This window comes from Haematobia irritans, chromosome 3 (assembly GCF_050003625.1).
Source record: "Haematobia irritans isolate KBUSLIRL chromosome 3, ASM5000362v1, whole genome shotgun sequence".
Taxonomy (NCBI): Eukaryota; Metazoa; Arthropoda; class Insecta; order Diptera; family Muscidae; genus Haematobia; species Haematobia irritans.
In genome coordinates, this window is record NC_134399.1 from 224,576,115 (window position 1) to 224,602,311 (window position 26,197).

Sequence of the window (26,197 nt, forward strand, 5' to 3'; positions counted from 1 at the left end):
TTTTCTGGTTTTCACAGTTTTGAGAGTTCTGCCACTGGCTTGCCAGCAAGTTGCTGCAGCATGCAACGCATCCACAATCGAAATGTTCTTTAGTTGTGTCTGTATCCTTCGGCCAACAAAAATTTGTTGTTTAGTTTATAAATAACTTATTTTTAATTCCGTTTTGGCAAAGTTGTTATTTGCAATGCCTTTTATTTTTTGGCGAAAACTTAAATTGTAATTTGTTAGTAAACAAATGCATCCACCCATATACACAAACACACCACACTCACTCACGCACACCAACTATATCAAAGAATTGAGAGAATCATATGCATTGGAATTGTCTCAACACAAACTGAAAATAAAGAATTTTATACAGTGGACCAGTAGATGTACAGTGGAACAAATGGAACACATTGGTCTCGTTTTTTGAGACCATACATTTTGAGAATGTTGTTTCTCATCAAAAAAGTGGGAATATTAATAAATGACATATAACGGGTTGTTGACATAAGACAATAATTGATATTCAATTTTTACTACACTATAATACAGTATTTCATGGAGAAAATGAACTACTTTGTGCGAACTTTCAACTAAATTGTATTTTAAGATTTTTCTAAAGAAATAGAAAATAGAATTACCTTGTTTCGGACTGCCACCTAACCCAACTCTGAATTTATTTACTTTTGCCTTCGGTATGATCATTGGAATACCCCCTACAATCAATTTCTACCACCGAATCAATGGGCTAGGTGGTTGCAAAAGTTGACCGAATGAAAAACAAAGTTTAAGAAGCCTCTCAAGGCTGGCATTATTCTTTGACAGTTGAAAAATTACAGTTTCCTGCCATATGGATTGTGAAAGAGAGGCCTAGAAAGCGAACATCACATCCCTAAGACTTGCATCCTTGAGTATTCACCAAAGATATGGAGACAATGTGTCGCACTTATTGTTACTAATACCAATGGCTTCAATTTGTACCAAAAGTATTTTGCAAATACATGGACATCGTATGCGTATATGTGTGGATGCTGAAAAAGAAGGTCTGTGTCTTGTGTTGCCTATTGAGGGTGTACATCCTTTGAGAATTTAAAACGACAACATATTGTGGTGTAGAGATATGAGCTAAACCACAATGTATCTAGAATAGCTAATTGAACGGGGGCGACGACTCTCAACGTAAGAAATTGAATGCATTTTTAAACTCTTCACCACTAGTGTGGTACATGATATAATAAGTTTGTACATTTGTATGTAACGACAAAATGGACGAGTCTATGACCCTTCATTGATTTGTTAATATTGATTTTGAAAAAGCCGATTTTCTTAGAATAATAAAAAACAAGTATATACGGCCACAAGTTCGGACAGGCCGAATCTTATGTACCCTCCACCATGGATTGCGTAGAAACTTCTACGAAAGACTGTCATCCACAATCGAATTACTTGGGTTGTGGTATCTTTAAACTTTTTAACATCGTTTTCTAAATTGTGAGTTAGTCCATATATTAGACAAAAAAGTATATATTGACAAAAAAGGTATGTATATGTAAGTCTACAAATAATTACGAATAGTTATGGACTTTTGCACGGTACGTAGAGAGCCAGAATTGAAATATGGGGGTCGCTTATATGTGGGTTATATACAATTATGAACTTGATATGGACCAATTTTTGTGTGATTGGGGATCGATTTATCTGAGGGCTATATATAACTGTAGACTGATATGGACCTAATTAGGCATGGTTGTTAACGGCCATATTCTAGCACAATGTACCCAATTTCAACTGACTCCGATGAAATTTGCTCCTCCAAGTGGCTCCAAAACCAAATCTCGGGATGGGTTTATATGGCGGCTATATATGATTATGGACTGATATGGACAACTTTTGGCATGGTTGTTAAATATCATCTACTACCATCACGTACCAAATTTCAAACAGATCGGATGAATTTTGCTTCTCCAAAAAGCACCGGAGGTCAAATCTGGGGATCGGTTTATATGGGGGCTATATATAATTAGGGACCGATTTCGACCAATTTTTGCATTGGTGTTTGAGGCCATATATTAACACCACGTACCAAATTTCAACTGAATCAGATGCATTTTGGTCCTCCAAGAGGCTCCGGAGGTCAAATCTGGTGATCGGTTTATATGGGTGCTATATATAATTATTGACCGACTTCGACAAATTTTTGCATAGTTGTTAGATACCATATACCAATACCATGTACCAAATTTCAATGAAATTTAGGATGAATTTTGCTTCTCTTAGAGGATCGGCAAGCCAAATCGGGGGATCGGTTTATATGGGGGCTATATATAATTATGGACCGATGTGGACCAATTTTTTTATGGTTATTAGAGACCATATACCAACACCATGTACCAAATTTCAGTCGGATCGGATGTAATTTGCTTCTCTTAGAGGCTCCGCAAGCCAAATCGGGGGATCGGTTTATATGGGGGCTATATATAATTATGGACCGATGTGGACCAATTTTTTTATGGTTATTAGAGACCGTATACCAACACCATGTACCAAATTTCAGTCGGATCGGATGTAATTTGCTTCTCTTAGAGGCTCCGCAAGCCAAATCGGGCGATCGGTTTATATGGGGGCTATATATAATTATGGACCGATGTGGACCAATTTTTGTATGGTTGTTAGAGACCATATACTAACACCATGTACAAAATTTTAGTCGGATCGGATGAAATTTGCTCCCCCCATAGCTCCGGAAGTCAAATCTGGAGATCGGTTTATATGGGGGCTACATATAATTATGGACCAATTCCTGCATGCTTGTCAGAGACAATATACTAACACCACGTACCAAATTTCAACCGAATCGGATGAATTTTGCTCATCCATGAGGCTCCGGAGGTCAAATCTGAGGATCGGTTTATATGAGGGCTATATATAATTATGGACCGATGTTGTTTTGCATGGTTGTTAGAGACCACATACTAACACCATGTACAAAATTTTAGCCGGATCGGATGAAATTTGCTTCTCTTAGAGGATCGGCAAGCCAAATTTGGCGCTCCGAATATATGGGGGCTATACGTAAAAGTGAACCGATATGGCCCATTTGGAATACCACCCGACCTACATCAATAGAAACTACTTGTGTGAAGTTTCAAGACGATAGCTTGTTTCGTTCGGAAGTTAGCGTGATTTCAACTGAATACTCTCTAGGCCTCTCTTTCTAATATAGCCTATACGTTTATAGGCTATTTCTAAATTAATATATGTTTGCATCTAAGCATACTATATATTTACAAATAGTTTATGTCCCAAACATAATATTTTCTACCATATTAACATATATGTCATATTATGCTAGTTTATGAACATTATATGCTTGCACTTAAAAGTATTGTGTTAAAAAATGTGAGTTCCAAACATATAATTTTTACACCCAAACATATAAAAAACAGTCTTTTTCGTCCGTGTAGTGACCATAGTTTTCAACTTGATTTGCTTCAACTATAGCATAAAAACTACAATTGATTGTACCGTTAAATTTCTTTGAAATCGGGTCAGATTTAGATGTATCTCCCATATATAATCTTTCACCGGATTTAAACTCTTATGACCACTGAAGGCCATAGTTTCATTTCGATTTTTTTAGCACTGAGAGTAGAATTAACATTCTAGCAATGTGTGCCATATACACTAAAAAAAAGCCCGGTTATAAAAATTTTGGTCTACAAAGTGGTCAAAGGTATAATGACGTCATAATGTTATAAATCATGTCAAAGATATCACAAAATTAATTCACTTTTGTTTAAACAAATTTTTTTGTTGAGAAAAGTGAATTCTACACGATGTCCGTTAGTCTTAGGGCGTATCAGTTTCGCAAAAAATATGCTGCCTTGGTGTTTCTCCCAAATGATAGTGTCATTTCAAAGTTATTCCGAATTCATAATATTATGAGGGATACAGGACCCAAAAGCTGTGACAATGTTCTTCATATTTTGCAATCAATTTCGAGAATATTGCACCTTTTTCCCAATCGAAAGCGCCAATAAATTTCGATCGGGCTGAAAGCATTATATTTTTATACCCACCACCATAGAATGGTGACGGGGGTATAATAAGTTTGTCATTCCGTTTGTAACACATCGAAATATCGATTTCCGACTATATAAAGTATATATATTCTTGATCAGGGAGAAATTCTAAGACGATATAACGATGTCCGTCTGTCCGTCTGTCTGTCTGTTGTAATCACGCTACAGTCTTCAATAATGAAGCAATCGTGCTGAAATTTTGGACAAACTCGTCTTTTGTCTGCAGGCAGGTCAAGTTCCAAGATGGGCTATATCGGTCCAGGTTTTGATATAGTCCCCATATAAACCGACCTCCCGATTTGGGGTCTTGGGCTTATAGAAATCGTACTTTTTATCTAATTTGCCTGAAATTTTGAAATCTAGAGGTATTTTATGACCATAAAGAGGTGTGACAAAAATGGTGAGTATCGGTCCATGTTTTGGTATAGCCCCCATATAGACCGATCTCCCGATTTTACTTATAGAAAACGCAGTTTTTATTCAATTTACCTGAAATTAGAAATCTAGAGGTATTGTAGGACCACAAATACGTGTGCCAAAAATTGTGAGTATCGGTCCATATTTTGGTATAGCCCCCATATAGACCGATCTCCCGATTTTATTTCTTGGGCTTATAGAAACCGCAGTTTTTATTCAATTTACCTGAAATTGGAAATCTAGAGGTATTGTAGGACCACAAATACGTGTGCCAAAAATTGTGGGTATCGGTCCATGTTTTTGTATGGTCCCCATATAAAACGACCTCCCGATTTGGGGTCTTGGGTTTATAGAAACCGTAGTTTTTATCCAATTTGTCTGAAATTGGAAATCTAGAGGTATTTTGGGACCATAAAGAGGTGTGCCGAAAATGGTGAGTATCGGTCCATATTTTTGTATAGCCCCCATATAGACCGATTTCCCGATTTTACTTCTTGGGATTCTAGAATCCGAAGTTTTTATCCTATATGCCTGAAATTGGAAATCTGGAGGTATTTTCGGCATTAGCTTAGCTAGACAATTTTCCTAGGGGGGGCTATAACCCCCCTGGCTAAAATTTATAGACTGAACTTATAGGTTCAATTAATGTTTTATTTCATAAAATTGAATAAAAAATTAGACATCAAAATAACTCGACAAACAATTTATAATAAAGCAACTAAAAGTAGTTCCACACTTTTCCCAGCAAAAAAATTGTGAGTTGTTCTAAAGGAACAACTTTAAAAGTACTTCCAAAAATGTCCTCAATTATTTTAACTACACAGGAAGTTTTTTTACTTAATTTTTTTTTCATATTTTAATGTGTAATTTTTTGTTTTCTTTTTTTTCAAATAGTTTAAAAAAAGAGCAAGAATAAATAAATTGGTACAAATTATTCAAATTTTGCCACAAAACTGCTAAATCCATTATAGAAAAATCGATAATTTTGGAAATTATTCCAGGAAAAACGTTTCAAACAAGCGTCAGAATGCATTAAAAATCATAAAAACAATATAAAAATTATTTATTTGGGAAAAAATTTTTTAATTCACATTCAAAACACTGAATTCGGATCTCACCTTAAGAAGTGATGCAAATTCATTGCAACGGCTGTTGAAACGGTGGACATTTGTCCTATGACAAGCTCATATTACATTCATTGCTTCTCCGCCAATTTTGCACCACTTCTAGACCCAAAAAGAACATTTTCACTACTTTTTTGGCAACGCTTTTTAGCAGCATTATTAAAATATTAATTTATGAAAGAATAGTTTTAATATCAATTACTATTTTTTTAATTAAATTGACTAAACTAAATCAATCATAAGTTCAACCACAGCTTTATTTCATAAATATTTGACTTCAAACATTGCCATCGGCAACTGCTACCACAACCCAAGTAATTCGATTGTTCATGAAAGTCTTTAGCGGAAATTTGTGCGATTGTATATACTTGTTTATTTTTATAAAAATTAAAAAAAAACTATTGACATATATTGAAAAATGGAAAATCATAAATAGAGTTTCAAATTCTGGGGGGGGGGGCTAAAATTTTTCTGGGGGGGGCTAAAATTTTTCTGGGGGGGTCTAAACCCCCTCCCCAGAGGCCTTCCTACGCTTATGATTTTCGGGCCATAAAGAGGTGTGCCGAAAGCGGTGAGTATCGGTCCATATTTTAGTATAGCCTCCATCAGAACGATCTCCCGATTTAACTCCGTAGTTTTTATCCGATTTGCCTGAAATTGTAAATTCTGATCATGAAAATTGCTTAAAACTCAATGTTAAATTTCCAGATTTTACTTCTACAGATTTAAGATTTCAAATCAAGACGTTATTTTATAATTTTCTTGCACACTTACAAGAGATGTTAATGATTCCTCTAAAACTCAAACAAAAATGGTTCTTATAAATCCAGAATCTGATATAGTCCTCATAGGTGAAATCTTTAAATTTATCTTCGGGAAATGTCCTCAAGTCCTCAAGCCCTCCTGAAATTTCAAAGGAAACCCTAATATTTGGTTCATGGTGGTGGGTATTTAAGATTCGGCCCGTCCGAACTTACTGCTGTATATACTTGTTTTGATTGATTTTAGTTTAAATTTTTATGGAATGACCCTTATGTATATGGATATATAGTATATGTGGTGTGTGTAAAAGTTCACATTCTTTGTTTCACTTTGGCATTGTTTTGCTTTGTGTATGTTTGAGGTAGGGAGGAAATGACTTGGAATGGGGGAAAACGAAGTTGTTTTCTCTGTAAATTTTGTAACAATGGTAACAGCCAACAAAGGGGTATTTACAATACAATTTGTCTAGGATTCTATGTTGGCACAATGACCACAAGTGTTCATTATGGTCACACCACAGCTCACAGGATATATGAATGAATGGTCATACACTCACACACACACACAATCATACACCCTCTCATATGGATACATACCATATGAATTAGTGTACACTATACATAAATACGCTTTCGGCCCAAATACAGATACTGGTCCATTTTTAACATTCCATATGAACTACTAAGGATGATTTTCTCTAATTGGTATCGATATCAATCTATATTAGCAACAATAAAAATTTAATAATGGATTCGGAAACCTGGATATTGGGAATTTGAAGTTATCATTTTAACAGATAGGAGTAATGTTCATATATTATATAAATTAATTGTTCATGTGGAATAATAGCATTTCAATAAAACATTGCCAAACAAGTTCAGGCGGATTTGATGACGCCTAGGGCATTTTGAATAGTAAGGGTGGCACTAAAAAGTACCAACGTGTCGATCATCTCGTCGCCGAGAATGGGCCAAACTGTGTAGCGTATGAAGACTTTGTCAACCGTTAGAGGACAATAATTAAGTTTTCCTTCGACAAAGTCAAATCCTCGAGTCATATCTTTGTGCAAATTTATGACTTTCAAAAACCTTTTTTCGAATGTAATTCACATTGGGTTTAGTGAATTATCCGTATTTATTCTAATAACACTAGTTTACACTCAAAATGAAAATCAAGTTTTCTTATGAATTTCAAGCTGCTGAATTCGAAAAAAAATGTTTAAAAATTTTTTATCGAACGGTTTTGGAGATATCCCGTTATTTTTAAATGGTCACACTTTTTTCAATAAACACAATATATCTTGTGTTAAATATATCGTCCGATTATAACGTTGGTGGTACTTAAATGAAAGGTAATATGATCGTGTGTAATTGGATCTGTGATAAGTTAAGTGGTTCAAAAAATATCAATGCGAAATTTTCAAAAACAAGTATATAAAGCAGTAAATTTGGCCGGGCCGAATCTTAAATACCCACCACCATGAATCAAACATAATAGTTTACTTTGAAAACTCTTCGTCGTAGTGGGTTACTTGATAATATATAGAATTGTAGAGGATTTGATGACAAATCTTCTCCCAAGCAAGTCAGTTCCCGAAGACAAACTTTAAAGATTTTACCTATGAAGACCAGATCAGATTCTGGATTTATGAGAACCAATTTTGTTTGAGTTTTAGAGAATTATAAACGTTCGTCTATATGATGAAATTACGCCTTGATTTGAAATCTTAAATCTGTAGATTTTTTCCACCATTATTTAAATAAATACGATGAGTTAAATCTGGAAATTCTACTTTCAGTTTCAGGCAATTTTCATGACCATGAAAGAAGTGTTTTCTGTTTTGAGAATCGTAATTTTAGACAAGCAAAGTTTTTTTTTTTTTTTACACAAATTTTAGAGACAATCGTTGAATAAACGAAAATACTTTATAAGAAAAGGAAATTTCGTTTGTCTAAAATTTCATTATAGATAACTAATTTCCAGCAAATCGTATAAAAACTACGGACTAGAACTAGAAGCCCAAGAAACAAAGCCGGGAGACCGATATATATTGGGGCTATACCAAAACATGGACCGATATGCATCATTTGCTACTCACATATTTGTGACCTTAAAATACCTCCAGATTTTAAATTTCAAACAAATCGGCTAAAAAATATAGTCTCTAGACGCCCAAGAAATAAAAATCGAGAGATCAGTCTATATGGGGGTAATACCAAAAAATGGACCTCGATATACCTCAATTTCGGCACACTTATTAGTGGTCTAAACATACACAGTCTTACACAAGTTTACATACGACTTAAGAAATTGTATTTTCTTTAATTAATAAAATATAATAAAATATGCATATATATGCTTTAGATTTTGTAAATTAATTTAAAAAACAAAGTATTTGTCAATTTTCAAGAAGATTCTTTTATTCTGGATTATAAACAACAACAAGAAACATGTTTAGTTATAAGGTAAAAACCTCAAGGGTATGTAAACTTATGTGAGACTGTGTACATCTCGATTTCGAATTTCAGGCAAATCGGGTAATAAATAAAGTTTATAGAAGCTCAAGAATTTCAGGCAAATCGGATGGTAAATATAGTTTCTAGAAGCCCAAGAAGCTAAATCGGGAGATCGGTCTATATGGGGGCTATACCAAAACATGGACCGATACGGACCATTTTCGACACACCTCTTTACGGTTCCAAAATAACTCTAGATTTCCAATTTCAGGCAAATCTGATAAAAACTACGCTTTTTATAGGCCCAAGACCCCAAATAGCGAGGTCGGTTTATATGGGGAACAAAAGTTGGACCAATATTGCCCATCTTCGAACTTGGCCTGTCTGCGAACAAAAAACGAATCTATGCCAAATTTCGGGACGATGGCGCAATTATTGAAGGCTGTAGCGTGATTACAACAGACAGACAGACGGACGGACAGACGGAAAACTTATATTTATTTTATCTTCATGGTCGTATAGATGATACTCTAACGTAAGTAACAAGACCAACTAGAAGAAAACCGACCGAAAAATTACAAAGTGATAAGCAATGAATGAAAGAAAGAGCGAAAATTTAAAAATAACGGGATATCTCAAAAACTGTTCCATAAAAAAATTTTAAGTTTTAAAGTTGATTTTCATCAAGTGTATATGATTTTTTCCTTTTTTTGTAAACTAGTGTAATTGGTTGATAATTTCGCTGCCAGTAGGTGATGCTAACAAGTAATGTGGCAGTTCCGACACGATAGTTCATCCAACCATCTTGCAGTGTAAAGGGTTTTGCTTAAATAAATTTGAGAAGAAAACCTTTCCTCTGTTGATTAAGCTACTCTGGTAGATAAGCCAACTTATGGAAGAAAGAAACCAACAATAACAAAACAGATTAATTTTAATTCGCCAATGAAAATCATAATCATTGTATTGTAGAGTAGTTTGATTTCAATAACACCCACTGTTATTGAAGAAAAGAGATGATGAGAATCGGCCAAAAAGAACCCAAAAGTGTACTCTTTCGCATCAAATTGTACCAACATTCATTTAGTAAAATTTATTATTTGATCGTAACTAAAAGTGTTTCTTCCATTTTCTTCATAATATTTTGGTATGAGTATATTCCAGCAAACTAACAGTAAAAAACAGGTGGTCTATATAAATCTTTATTTTTGTTGCTGTCAAACTTTAATTTTTTTTTTCATTGCACAGAAAAAAATTTCCGTAGTTAAACTAACGCTAAATTTAACTTATTTTAATTGAAAAAAAAAAATACAGTCGAAGCTCTGTTTAACGAATATCCCATTTAGCGAAAATCCAATTTAACGAACGTCCAAATTCTTAACATTGAGTGTTCTAAATAACGAACAGTTGAACAAAATTTACGTTCGATTTAACGAACAGGCTTCTAATCTTAAGTAAATACACAACAACAAAACAGCAATATTTGACGATTGCGAGAATGTCCACAAAATACGGCATTCCCAAGATATTAAAATCCATTAAAATGTTCGTAAACACATATTCAATGGCCGGGTAACTAGGTAAAGTTAGGTTATATAGAGTGGTAGCTTCGCTACGGAAAATGGATCTACACCAGAACCGGTACAGGACTACTCCCAGGTATGAATAGACCAGTCCCAGTTCTGGCCGAAACGTATGGAAGGGACTGGTCACTTCAACATGGGTTTGTCATTGACGGGGATAAATTTACACTGCAGGCCACGGCTTGAACTCATTCCAAACTACATGACCTGGGAGAACTTAGTAGGACTAGACAGGTCCTCATGAACCAGTCTGAGACAAACCCTTAGGTACCGATATTATTTTCATCATCCAAATTGCACCAGAAAGAAAAACTTTTGGACTATGTTGGCCCATAGGTAAATGTTTAGATCAAAAAAAAAAAATAAATAAAGAGAGTATAGAAATCAATAAATTATATGAAAATTTAAAAACTGGTACTAGTCCTGTGATAGGTCAGTTAGTGGCAATATTTCGTAGGACAGGTGGTGAATTTTTCTCTTAATAATGAGTGCTACCCGATTCTATATTTATCTCAATAACAAGGAACCCCCGTCTTATAACTGAAGAGAAACTATGAAATACACAGGAATGTCAACATCATTAGTAAGAGGGATAAACTACCGCTGAAAAACTTTTTTGGTGCTCGGTCGAAAGAGCAATGTAGCGTTGAGAGTACATCTATGCCGACAGGAGCAGCAGAGTAATGCTGTATGTAGGAATTTTTAGGAAGATGTTACTATGAACACTACCTATGCCTGGCCCATCTTGAAACCGGGGACTGGAAACAAATTAGGCAATTCGTCTAAGAAGTTAGACACACAAATTATGGGTGTATATAGGCCCCCATAAGACAGCGAATCTTGGATCCTCTTTTCAATCTAACCTAACCTAGATATATCAAGTTCATCAGTTTTTAAGGATTATTTAAAGTAATATTTTTGATTATGAATTTTTACTCATCTAGTAAAAAGTACGATTTTTATTAAAAGTTAACATTTAATATACCCGTTCGATTTAACGAATTTTTCTAAATAACGAAAGGGCCTGACAATATATCGTTCGTTAAACCGAGCTTCGACTGTAATTGTTTGTAGTTATATTTTATTATTTTTATCGAAATTTTCCACAGCTTAATGAAATCTTACTTTTTTTAAGTATGTCTCAAAAATTTTATGCACTAAACGTGAATATAAAGTTCAATGAACATACACATAAGTTCAATACGAACTAAAACAAATGAAAATTCGGACGATTCCCAAAAAAAAATTAGAATGAACTGCTGTATGGTTAAAATGGTCATGATTTGGCGCCAATGATTTTCTTCTTTACTTTTATTTAATTTTTTCTTCTATGAGATGATGTAGTATAGTAGTTCATTAATAGTATTAAAACCGGTAAACAAGAATATAGAAAATAATCAATTAACTCCGTACATAATTACTGTATAACAATAAAAGAAATAAATGCTTCTCCTGATACACTCATCTATGTAACAACATCCAATGTCAATGTTGTCAGTATTTTTCGGGCTCTTGTCAAAATAAGACGCTTTCATCCCCTAAAATCCCCAATTTAATTTAAAATTCCTCACAAAAATCCCCAATACAGTGTGTGGCAAAATAGGCTCTACTGTAAAAAATCCGTCATAAAACAAAAATTGTAAAAATATGCAATTTTTGTTATACCAGTTTGCGAGTTACAATAAGATCTTCTAAATGCTCGAGAAATAAAAATAGGAGTTGGGTCAACATGTGTAGTTATGAATCAAAACTTAGTTCTGAATAGCTAAGAAATAAAATTTGGTTATCGATCAAAAGGCGTTGTTTCCCCGATATGAAGTCTGTTATATATGTTTGATATATATTTTCCAAATCAGTGATGTATGCAGATGAGGGGCCAACACTGCGACCCAAATCCTTATGAAATAATTTCACAATAGTAAACAATTTCTTAGAAACAAAGTAAGTTGTAAAGTAGCTCTTGGAATAGATTTTTTTCTTCATATTTTGATGATTCTCTGTGCGTCTTTAAGACCCTTTTTTGGGATGTAGAAGTAAAAAATGTCATATAAACCATAACTCAAAACCTTATTTGTTATACTGACCAGAATTCCCAACAAAAATCCCCAAATTTGTAGAAGTTCCCCACCAAATCCCCAACTCAAAAATTTTGTCCCCATCCACGAAAAAATATCCTCGATTTGGGGAAAAATCCCCAATACTGGCAACACTGCCCAATATGTTACTAAACGTTTCTATTAATTCTCATATGCTATTCTATTGTCGTCAATTTTGGGAATTATATTGAACCACTTAAAGTGAATTTTTGTCATATAAATGCTAATGAATACGGCATATTATTTTTATTCATAAGCAAATAATAAACATAACACACAGTTTGACTTGTTGTATAGCGTAAAAAATCACTAAAACTATATAAATACTAAAAAGAAATTAAATTTTTTCTTTGAATACTCGTATTGGAAATCAAAATTTTGGGAAGATTTGTTATTAGCTTTTAACATCCCAGCAAAAAATTAAGTTGTCCTAGAAACATTTCTTTTAAGTACCCTCCATCATGGATTGTGTTTCCACTTAAGAATGTCATCCATAACATATGGACTTTAATTCTAGATCGGTTTATATATGTTATGTTTTGCATGTTAATTACAAGGCCAAATTCAACATTTTGAGTGTCGGTGCAATACCATCTGACCAACATTAATAGAAAATTTTTGTACAAAGTTTCAAGTCGATAGCTTTTTTCTTTCGGAAGTTATCGTGATTTCAATAGACGGACAGGCATTTCGAAATTGTTTTAAAAAGCACTTCCAAAAATTTCTTCCCAAAGAAGTTCTTTTTTTAATTACCCAGGAGGTTCTATTGATTCAATTTTGTATAACTCGCCTCATATATAAAAAAAAAAACAAGTATATACAGTAGTAAGTTCGGCCGGACCGAATCTTAAATACCCACTAACAAAAATCAAATATAATAGTTTCCTCTGTAAATTTCAGTTGGGTTTGATAACAGATATTTTCCCAAGCAGATCAGTTCAACCAGTACGCTTCCCACTGATAAATGTAAAGATTTTACCTATGGGGACTAGGTCAGATTCTGAATTTATAAGAACCATTTTTTGTTTGAGTTTTAGAGGAATCATAAACGTTTCTTGTAAGTGTGCAAGAAAATGATGAAATAACGCCTTGATTTGAAATGTAAAATCTGTAGAATTTCATCCCAATTATTTAAATGACTACGAGAAGTAAAATCTGGAAATTTTGCATTCAGTTTCAAGCAATTTTCATGGTAAGTGCGCCTTATATACCCTAGTGAAATCGGTCTATATGGAGGCCTTACCAAATGGACCGATAAAACTAAAGCATATACACTTTGTTATGGGTCTAAAATGCCAGTATATTTTCAATTAGTGGCAAATCGGATAAAAACTACAATTTCTAGAAACTCTAGGAATTAAATCTCCCGGTGTAATGGAGGCTATACCAAAACATGGAAGGATACACACAGTATTCAGCACATTTAATTGTAGTTCTAGAATCTAGACCCCAAATCGGAGGGCCGGTTTATAAGAGCGCTATATCAAATATCAAAAACTGTACCGATGCTCAATATATTCGTCACACGCTTTATGGTCCTAGAATACCTCTAGATTTCCAATTTCAAGCAAATTGGGTAAAAACTACGGATGGTAGAAACCCAAGAAGTAAAATCGGGACTATAGGAGCTATATCAAAATATGGACCGGTTCTCACCATTTTCGACACACGTTTTTATGGTCCTAAAATACCTCAAGATTTTAAATTTCAAGCAAATTGGATAAAAACTACGGATTCTAGAAGCCCAAGAGGTAAAATAGGGAGATCGGTCTATATGGGGGCTATATCAAAACATGGACCGATACTCACCATTTTCGGCACAACTCTTTATGGTCCTAGAATACCTCTAGGTTTCCAATTTCAGGCAAATTGGGTAAAAATTACGGATTCTAGAAGACCAAGAAGTAAAATCCGGAGATCGGTCTATATGGGGGCTATATCAAAACATGGACCGATACATCCTATTTTCGGCACACTTCTTTAGGGTCCTAGAATACCTCTAGGTTTCCAATTTCAGGCAAATTGGATAAAAACTACGGATTCCAGAAGCCCAAAAAGTAAAATCGGGAGATCGGTCTATATGGGAGCTATACCAAACCATGTAACGATACCCCCCATTTTCGACAAACCAATTTGTGATCTTAAAATACCTCTAGATTTTCAATTTCAGACAAATCGGATAGAAAGTACACTTTCTAGACGCCTAAGAAGCAAAATCGAGAAATTGGTCCATATGGGGCTATACCAAAACATGGACCGATACCCCCCATTTTCAACGCACCAATTTGTGGTCTTAAAATACGTCTAGATTTTCAATTTCAGGCAAATCGGATAGAAAATACAATTTCTAGATGCCAAGAAGCAAAATCGGGAAATCGGTCCAAATGGGAGCTATAGCAAAACATGGACCGATAGGCACCATTTTCAAAATATCTCTAGATTTCCAATTACGGGCAAATTGGATAATAACTACGGTTTTTATAAGCCCAAAACCCCAAATCGTGAGGTCGGTTTATATGGGGACTATATCAAAACTTGGACCGATATAGCCCATCTTCGAACTTGACCTGCCTGAAAACAAAAGACGAATCTGTGCCAAATTTCAGATCGATAGCGCCATTATTGAAGGCTGTGGCGTAAGTATAGCAGACAGACGGGCATGCTTATATCATCTTAGAATTTCTCCCTGATCAAAATGTATATACTTTGGTGGCTATAAAAAAGAGTAAAAGTTAATAAAGTGATACAAATTATTAAAATTTTGTCGAAGAAAATGCTAAAACCCTTCTAGAAAAATTTCGCATTTTTGAAAATATTTGAGGTCTATCGTTCCAGACAAGTGTTAGAATGTATTAAAAATAATATTTTTTTTAATTATTCATTTGGTAAAATATGACAGAATTTTATAATTCACATCCAAACCACTATGTTCGGATCACAAAATTTAAATAATTAGTACCTTTATTTTAATATGTACTCTGTTTTTAAAAAACCGTTAAAATTACCTTTTAAAATATGAAAAAAGTGAGTTGAAAAAGTGAGTGAAATTGAATTAAAATAAGGCCATTTTTAGAAGTGCTTTTAAAGTTGTGCCTTTAGAAGTATTTCCAAATTTTTTGGTTGGGAAATATGGGGACTTTTTGAAAATTTTAAAATTGAAATTTAAAATTCACATTCATTACATTTCGAGGTAAATCCATTTTTCTTGAGTTGTCAACACTGTTCGTGACATCTGTAAAAAGAATACAGTTATAAGATATAGCCTTTTGATCATATTGTGTAGAGAAAAAACTGATTTTTTCATCAATTTTATTCCAAGGCAACTCTGTCCAGGAATAAACCTGAAACAAAAACCACAACAAATATTTGCTTTAACATACACATACTCTCTATTATAATTTTCTATCGTCATTTTTTATCGAACACACAAATGTTATTTATATTTTCCGACGCCAACGGCAATACTTATCAAAGACGCGTTGACCCAAATTTCTTGTCATTACCTTGACAGAGACTTCTAGTCTTTCAGTTTTGCAATGACAAGGCAGTATCTTGTAACTAGCTTATATTCTATATTTAAGGCAAATTTCATTTTATTATCATTATAAGGAACATGTTTATGCCTGTGTACTCATTCTTCGCTAAATATGCAACATTGGCATAAGTGCGTTTTTTCTAAATGGTATGAAATGGATTTAGAAAAATAAATAACAATAAAACCTGTCCAACCACAAAAAAAAAACACTCCCTTTGAATGCACTGTATGATTTTGATTTGACAATGCCGGTGAATCCCACCAGTTTATAATAAAATTCCAATAATAAACATAACAACAAAACAAACAAAGAAGTACCGCTTATTTATAAAAACAAAATACGAAACACTTGGTTGAGCCGAGTACAGTCGAAAATGTTTTCCATTATTTTTCCACTTCATTTCACCCGTGAAGGCCAAACGACACAATATTTATGAGCATCACTTCCAAAGTAGGTTAAGCGAAAAGATCTAATCGATCAAATTTGTTTTATTCCAATTCTGGAAATATTCATAAAATTTTGCATTTTAAGAGTGAGAGTATTGAAGTTATAGTGGTGAAAGTTAGTTGATCTTCGGTTTTGTTGTATATCAGTTTAGTGGTATTTTTTTAGTAAATCAAAATGAGCAAAGACAATCGAAGCCAGTGAATTTTTTTTTTTCATAAAAGTAGTATCGACAGAAGAGGAGTGAGTAATACATTTAGACAATATTAAATTATGTTAATGAAATTAATCCACGAGCAAACGAAATCAGTAGCTACTATAGACAGGAACAGGTAAATTTAAATATATCTTTTTTAATTTACACTAATTCCAAAATGTCTTTGCCATTAAAAAAAAAAAATAAAAATAAAAAAACAATATTTAATTTATACGTTTATTGAACGTGCTCCAATCTCTTCATGGATTTTTTTAACACTTTATAGTTTTAAGTGAGCTTGCGAGTGTGTGTGTGTGTTTTTTTTTTCAACAATATAATGGAAAACTACTAACTACTTACAGAAATTAATTTTTGTGCCATACATTAAAAAAAATTCTTCTGAGTATTCCAACGTTTTCTGGTTCAATTCTCAAATGTAATATGTCGAAGTATATTAAATATATTCTCATGAGACAAAAAATTAAGGATTTATTAATCAACATAAAAGTTGTTTAACGAATTTATTACTATTAGCATAACCAAGAAATCCCAAACAAAAATAATTTTCCGAAGAATATAATTCCATATATGTGTTAACTTTCACCATGTAACTGAAAAAGTTGTAGTCTGGAGCACAAAGATTTCTTGTCTTTAAAATATGAATGAGAGATTTTCTTAGCGTAGAAGACATATTTCTTTAATACAACAAGTTCCAAATATATCAATATTTTCCATCAAGGTGTTTTATTTAAGAGATTCGACTTTGAAATGAGTATCTTTACATAAAAGAAATTTACTAAGGTCAATTTTGCCATGATTATTTTAACTTAAGTATAAAGCTAAAACGTACCAAATAGTAGGAGGAATTTTTTAGTTTGAAGATAAAAATAGGAAATCACAATTGCAAGAATGTATTTACTGCCTTAAGCTGAGTACTATGTTCAGTTTTCAAGCTGAAAACCAGTTTTTTCACGGTTACTTTTCTTAATTAATTAATTTAGAGATATGAAATGATTTACAATCCATTCATTGGATCTTTTCCATCCATTATTTGATAAGACTTGATAAAAATATAATAGTCTTCATAAATATTTTTGTACTTTTAATTTAGTGTTTTGGTGAAAAAACCGAACATAGTACTCACCTTTACGAAAAATAGGTGGAATATTCCTCGACTTTTTTTCAAGGACGGAAATACTTTCCTCTAATAGCAGGCCCTTGTAGAAATAAATCTTATTTCCCATTGGTTTTCGAAGACAGAATTTGATAGACTTCTACAAAATCTATAGACTCAAAATCTAAGTCGGCTAATGCACTAGGGTGGAACACAATGTTAGTAAAAAACAAGTAAGGAAAGTCTAAAGTCGGCGAAAATCCGACCTACTCGCACGCAATGCTGGCAAAATCGCTAAAAGTTGCCAAATCAACCATTACAAATGTAATTAATGTGTTTGGGGAACGTTTGTCGATAGCCAGGAAGTCTGGATCGGGGGGAAATCGAAAACCGGAAGCCGCTGAGACGACAAAGTGAGTTGCCGGTAGTTTCAAGCGAAACCCTAGCCTCTCTCTCCGATATGCCGCAAATAAGCTGGGTGTATCGTCTACAACCGTGCATCGAGCCGGACTATCGACTTACAAGAAGGTAGTGACTCCAAATCGCGATGATAAACAAAATACGACGGCCAAAGCGCGATCCCGGAGGCTGTACACGACGATGCTGACGAAGTTTGACTGCGTGGTAATGGACGACGAAACCTACGTCAAAGCCGACTACAAGCAGCTTCCGAGACAGGAGTTTTATACGGCAAAAGGAAGGGGAAAGGTAGCAGATATTTTCAAGCACATAAAACTGTCAAAGTTCGCAAAGAAATACCTGGTTTGGCAACCCATCGTACCTGTGGCTTGAAAAGCAGCATTTTCATAGCTTCCGGGACTGTCAACCAAGAAATTTACGTTAAAGAGTATTTGAATAAACGTCTGCTGCCTTTCCTGAAGAAACGCGATTGTTCCGTACTGTTTTGGCCGGATTTGGCATCTTGCCATTACGGTAAAAAGGCCATGGAGTGGTACGCCGCCAAGAACGTGCAGGTGGTTCCCAAGGACAAGAACCCTCCCAACACGCCAGAGCTCCGCCAAATTGAGAAATACTGGGCTATTGTCAAGCGTAACCTAAAGAAAACCAAAAAAACTGCTAAGGACGAGCAGCAGTTCAAGGCAAACTGGCTTTCTGCGGCGAAGAAGGTGGACAAGGTGACTGTACAAAATCTGATGGCAGGTGTCAAGCGTGAGGCCCGGCAATTCGGATTTGGAAAAGCGAAAGCCTAACTGAATATTTTTCCTGAATTTTATACTAATTGAACTTGAAAAAGAAATTTAAATTGATTTTTTAGATAAACGATTTCACCGATTTACACGCGTTTTCCCTTGACCAAATTTTGACCGTATCACCCTTTAGGGTGGAATACAATGTTAGTAAAATGAAACTTCAATAAGAAAACTGCAGAATTCACTTGTAGAAATCGATAGATGGATGGACAAATGGGGTTTAAAATTACCATGGATATGAGGACAGTACCATGGATATGATCCAAAAATTTCAAAACAAAGTTCTGAGGGAAATAGTAAACGCTCCATGGTATATAAGAAACAAAGTTCTACATAGAGATTTGAACATAAACACTGTAAGGGAAGAAATCCAGATAATAGCAGAAGCTCACGAAAAAAGACTGATCTCTCACACAAATGCAGAGGTTCCTACACTACTGCAAGAATTAACATCGAGGAGACTTCGTAGATACAAACCTTCTGAACTGAAAATGGGTTTCAGAATAATTATTTTATCATAAAATAACTACTAGTTAGTCTCAATATAATAGACTAGTTGTAGTATAGTAACTTAAACAATGTTTTTAAGTTTAAGAAACAAAATAAAAAAAAAAATTGATGCAAAACGAAAGACTTAAGGAACAAACTTCGTAATGGAATGGAGGAAAGAATTATCTCAATAACATATATATTTTTTTAATTCTTCAAAAAATTTAAGTCATCGTACCAACAAAATGCATGACTTTTGTGTATACATGACTTAAACTGGAGAGCCCAGTCTATATTGCCGATATATCGACATTTGGTCGGAGATGAATTACAACACTTATACCAATTTGTAGCACCAAAATATCATTAAGGTCCAATTATATCGATATATTTCTATTGTTACACTGAAAAAAATATTGTCGTGAGGTCAAAGATTTCATGTCTTTAAAATACGAATACAAATTTTGCTTAGCATAGAAGACGCATTTCTCTAAAATAAAGTTATTTCCCTTGTCCAGGAGTCGATAAACTTTTCAATGAAGTCGTATTGTCCTTATAATTAAGTGATTTGACTTAAAAATGGGTATCTTAACATGAAAGAAAAAATTTATAGGCTAAGGTCAACTTGACTTTAATAATTCAGAAAAATTCTTTAAATTTAATGAAATTGTCTTTAAATTTGCTGCGTTCAAATATAGGACATGTTTTTCAAAACTTTATTTTAAAGAAGTTTTTTACTTCAAACATAGCATAATTTCTACTGGAAGTCTAGTCCTAATTTGAAAAATAAAGTTGCCGTTAACTCGTTTTTAAAGGACTTTGATAGCATATGAAGAAAAAAAGCTGAGAAAGCGAAAAATTAAAATTTGCTTCCTAGAAGCAAGTACACAAAACCTAAATTTAAAAGAGAATTGTGTCTTAAAAGTATCCTTACTTGTATTCTCCGCTTCTTTGGCTCGGAATCAATACCAAATTTTTTAAAGTAAAGACAAAATCTTTGGAAGCGAGTATGCTTTTTTTTCAGTGTATATAGTTATATAGTTACAACGGCAAAACATTTTACTTTTTTATGTGGTCCACAATTGACTTTAAGGATAAGTTTAGAGACCAGAAAAACAGTACTAGTCCCTTAGAATTTTCCTACTTTTTAGCAACCTACTTTTAGGAGCAAATTATGAGAAAAATATTAATACACATCCAAAACACTGAATTCGGATCACACCTTAAGAACTGATGCAAATTCTATGCAACGGATGATGAAGTGGTGAACATCCGTCCTACGACAACCCAGCAAAAAAATTGGCACAACTTTATAAGCACTTCCAAAAATGTCCTTCCAGAGATGTTCTTTATTTTAACTACTCAAGAAGTCCTTTTAATTCAATTTTATATAACTCGCTTTTTTCATACTTTTAAAGGGCTATTTTAACATTTTTTGTTTCAAATATGTTAAAAACAGGGTAAGGATTAATAAAATGGTATAAATTATTTAAATTTTGTCGAAAAATTTTCTAAATTCATTCTACAAAAATTGCGAAATTTTGCAAATATTTGAGGTCAAGCGCTAGATTGCATTAAAAATTATAATAAAATTATTGTAATTATTTGTCGAAATACCACAAAATTTTTTAATTCACATCCCAAAAACACTGAATTCGGATCACATATAAAGAAGTGATGCATATTCAGTGCAACGGCAGTTGAAATGGTGGACATCCGTCCTATGACAAGGCCATATTAAATTCATCGCTTCTGCGCCAATTTGCACCACTTCCGGATCCAAAAAGGACATTTTCGCTACTTTTTTTAGCGACGCTTTTGTTGCTTAGAAGTCCCGCTACTTCCGGATACAAAAAGAAACTGTTCACTCTTTCTTTGGCGACTCATTTTTTTGCTGGTATTTTGTTCTCTTATTATTTATTTTGTATATTTAAGATTCATTAGACTTTTAAATTTAGGTTTGGCGTAATTTAAGCTCGCAAGCAAATTTAAGATATTTGTACCTTACAAGATTAAAATCCCCAATTCAAGGTATAAAAATCGTAGTCATTCTCAAATAAAATACCATTTTTAAGTTAAAATTTTAAAATCTTGAATCCTAGTAATATATATTTAATGCGAAGTTACCAAAAACACCAAATTTAAGGACGATTTCTATAATATTTTTGATTCAGATCTATTCAAACCAAGTTGATATTTGTTTACGTAATGAGAAAGCGCCTTTAATGAAATGAATCTTCCACACAAAACGATTTAGGGCGATTTTTGAGTACAACAAATTGTTTTCCTACCTTATAATATATATTATTTTTTTCAATTTAAAAATAAAATTAAATTTGCTTTTAAAGAAGCAAATCTTCAACTAAGAGGCATCTTCATTGGTTTAAAATTTCATATACCGTTGCATTACAAACACAACCAATTCATGACAAAATTGTTTCTCTCCTAAAATTTTAATATTAACATTTAAAATAAGAATAGTAAAATAAATAAAAGCATAACAAAATTACCCTCTACTCATTACTATAAACCAAAATCAATGACCAAGTCAAAAAAAATCCCAAAATAATTATAACCGAGGCGTTGATTGTGATAGAGTGCGAGAGTCAAGGCAAGTCATGGGCAGAAGCCAAAAAATTGTAAATGACCACGACGGACATGTAAACAATAGCACTTTATGTGTTTGCGACTTATGGACGTTTGAATGATGATGCCCATTGTAGCTGGTTTAGTATCTAACACTCGATGTTATTGTTGTCCCCTGTTTTTTTTTTTTTTGGTTTCGGGGGTTCTGGTGAAGTCAGTGAAACCCAACAAGTTTGACAAGAACCCAAATCGAAGTCAGAGAGTTTATTCACGTCGCTACACAACAACCACACAACTCATAAAAAAAACCCAAAGCGGGCGAGGAAGTAGACGGGAGATATTAATAAACAATTTAACATCTTTTCTAGTTTCACAAGCGATTCAGACAGACTAAACACGAGCATTAAGACAGACGGATATTTCGTATCTGCGCACAATCAAATCAACGATGTTAGCCAAAAACCTCAAATGTGGCTTTCTCTTGGTGACTTTTCTAGCCATCTTACAAATCCAAGGTAAACTTATATAAGCATGGAGCAAATTAATTTGGGATAATATGAGATTGTTCTCTTTCAGTGTGTCCTGCCCAATATGCCCAACAGCAGTATAGAAATGTACCCAGAACAGGATCCGTTTCTAAGGCTACCAGTACAGCTTTTGAACGTGAAGTGGATTATGGTAATGTTGAGTATAGCAAAGGTGTTGCCAATTCCAGAACTATAACGAAATCAAATGGAGGAGCCCGTAATGGAGGCGTGACAACCGTTTCTAAAAGCAATGCAGTTTCTCGAGAAATCGAATTGGGTGGTCTACCAATTGGCAGTACCCTAACCCGTTCTCAAACTCGGACCAATGGTGCCGTTTCCAAGGCCGTGTCGCACGACTTGAATGTTGGCCAATATAGTCTGGGCACGACCTTAAATCGGGGTCAGAGTTCCTTTGGATTACAACGTGCAGCCGATGGCGGTGTGCAATTCGGTTTGGGAGCTCTAAGTTTCGACCTATCACGCAATAACCAACCCGATGCTGGAGCTTATACTCAGGCGCAAGCCCAAGCTCAAGGTCTTAACGCTAAGGCTAGAGCCAATAGCAATTCGCGAACAAATACCCAACAATATGGAAACGTAGGTGTGACCAATACATTTTCCAAGTCGAATGCCGTCAGCCGTACAAAACAGGGCCAGACTTCAGCCAGCACTGGGGGCTTTACAGGAGGAGCTGCAACCAATGGTCTTACTTATGGCCAAGGATTTAGAACACGCCGAACTCCTTCTGCACCTCCAGCACCTGTTTACGCTGCCCCTGTGCGTCAAGTGGCACCCAGATCCCCATATCCTCAAGTAAATTATGTTAGGCCTAAACGTAGAGCCCAATATATTCCCTTCGTATATCCCGGTAATGACTATGATCGTAGATTTGGAGCTAACAAGAGGCCTGGATTTGGTAATCAGCCTCAGTCTCAAAATGCCAACGCTCAAGGTTTGGCCAACAACAAGGGTGATTTATTCGAACAACAGGCAGGTGCCAATACTCAAACCAATCAGGAAGTGAATGAGAGTGGAATCACCCAGAACAATGGAGCATCTAGTATTGGATCCAATCTTGCCACCGATGGTACCAGCGGCCAAGTAAGTTCTGCCAATGTGGCTCAAATGAATGCGGTAACCGCAGATGGTTCCCAGAGTTCGAATAGTGCTCAAAGTCAAGCTCTAAATTTTGATGCGAAACAACAACAGGCCGCCACATCGAATGCCGGCACCAATCAAGTAATAACAGCCACCGGGGAACGTTCAGAGGCCAACAGTGGTTCCCAGTCAACCAATAACAATGAATTTGGTACCTCCAGTAATATTGCCAATACCAACTCTGCCGTATTCCGCGAAGGCAATACAAGTGGCTCACAGGCTGATTCTAGCAGTCAATCCATCTTCCAGGGCAATAATGGTCAAAATTCTGCAGCAAACACTCAATCTGGTGTGACCTCCACCCGAGGAGCCGATGGTTCTGTAAGCAATTCCGCCACTAGCAATGCTTCTGTGGTGAGTCAGGGCGGCAAAGGTGCAAGTGCCAATGCTGTGGCATCGGCTTCAGCAAGCTCTAGTTCGGGCGTTGGTGGTGGTAACTCCTTTGCAAATGCCCAAGGCGGTGCTGGCGGCGGAGGAGCTTTCTCTAATACTGGAGCTTCTGCCAATAATCAAGCAGCTCAAGGTTTTGCCAATAGCAAAACTGGAAATCGTAGAGGTTAGAAAAATTAATTGTTTTTGATTTCATGGCTAATTTTGCACAGTCCACTTTTATTTATGTTGAAGTTTTTGCACAATAAATTATCGTAAATGTTGTGATGTGTTTTCTGTTTTGTCGTTGTAATACACTTTGATATTAAGGTTTATGTTAGTTTGGCTATGGTCACACTAGGCAAATATGTCACCAATATGGGTGTCAAACATTTTTCCAAAACCATTTTCAAATTATCTGGATACCGGTTTTGGAAAATAATTCTACCATGATGTTACTTATCCAATATGACCTAAAAATATTTGGTGGAATTCTATTTTGATTTCTGTCAAATATTTGCCCAGTGTGACCATACAGTTCTGTTCATAACTAAATTAAATTATAAGTAAAAATAAGTCAGAACAAGTATATACGGCCGTATGTTCGGTCAGGCCGAATCTTACGTACCCTCCACCATGAGTTGCATAGAAACTTGTACTAAAGACTGTCATCCACAATCGAATTACTTGGGTTGCGGTAACACTTGCCGATGGCAAGGTATCTTAAAACTTCTTAACACCGTCTTTTCAATTGTAAGTTAGTCCATACGGGCTATATATTAAACAAAAACGACCTATTAAATACGTAAATATTTTCTATAGAAATAAAATGTTGACAAAATTTTCTATGGAAATAAAATCTTGACAAAATTGTCTATAGAAATAAAATTTTGACAAAATTTTCTATAGAAATAAATTTTTGACAAAATTTTCTATAGCAGTAAAATTTTGACAAAATTTTCTATAGAAATAAATTTTTGACAAAATTTTCTATAGCAGTAAAATTTTGACAAAATTTTCTATAGCAGTAAAATTTTGACAAAATTTTCTATAGAAATAAAATTTTGACAAAATTTTCTATGGAAATAAAACCTTGACAAAATTTTCTATGGAAATAAAATTTTGACAAAATTTTCTATAGAAATAAATTTTTGACAAAATTTTCTATAGCAATACAATTTTGACAAAATTTTCTATAGTAAAAAAATTTTGACAAAATCTTCTATGGAAATAAAATTTTGACAAAATTTTCTATAGAAATAAATTTTTGACAAAATTTTCTATAGCAATACAATTTTGACAAAAATTTTTATAGTAAAAAAATTTTGACAAAATTTTCTATAGAAATAAAATTTTGGTAGACTATTTTTGGGGATCGGCTATATATAACTATAGACCGATATGAAGCAATTTTGGCATAGTTGTCAGCGGCCATATACTAGCGCAATGTACCAAATTTCAGTCGGGATGAATTTTGCTCCTCCCATAGTTCCGGTGGTCAAATCTGAGGATCGGTTTAAATGATGGTTATATATAATTAAGACCGGTATGGACCAATTTTTGCATGGTTGTTAGATACCATATACTAACACCATGTACCAAATTTCAGCCGGATTGAATGAAATTTGCTTCTCTTTGAGGCTCCGCAAGCCAAATCTGGGGATCGGTTTATATGGAGGCTATATATAATTATGGACCGATGTGGACGAATTATTGCATGTTTATTAAATACCATATACTAATACCATGTACACAATTTCAGCCGGATCGGGGGAAATTTGCTTCTCTTAGAGGCTCCGCAAGCCAATTCTGGGGATCGGTTTATATGTGGTCTATATATAATTATGGACCGATATGGACCAATTTTAACATGATTATGAGAGACCATATACTAACACCATGCACCATATTTCAACCAGATCGGATGAGTTTTGCTACTCCAAGAGGCTCCAAATCTGCAAGCCAAATCTGAGCGTAAAAGTGGTCCGATATGGCCCATTTGCAATACCATCCGACCTACATTAATAACAACTACTTGTGCCAAGTTTCAAGTCGATAGCTTGTT

At 34.4% G+C, this 26,197-nt stretch overlaps 1 protein-coding gene across 1 annotated transcript; it reads left to right on the top strand.

The window, feature by feature from the left end:
• Positions 1-22,526: 22,526 nt before the first annotated feature.
• Positions 22,527-24,420, top strand: LOC142231464 (uncharacterized). The gene is made up of 2 exons (XM_075302071.1): positions 22,527-22,593; positions 22,655-24,420. The coding sequence occupies exons 1-2, from the start codon at positions 22,527-22,529 to the stop codon at positions 24,322-24,324; spliced, it is 1,737 nt and encodes a 578-aa protein (XP_075158186.1). The 3' UTR covers positions 24,325-24,420.
• The last annotated feature ends 1,777 nt before the right edge of the window (positions 24,421-26,197 follow it).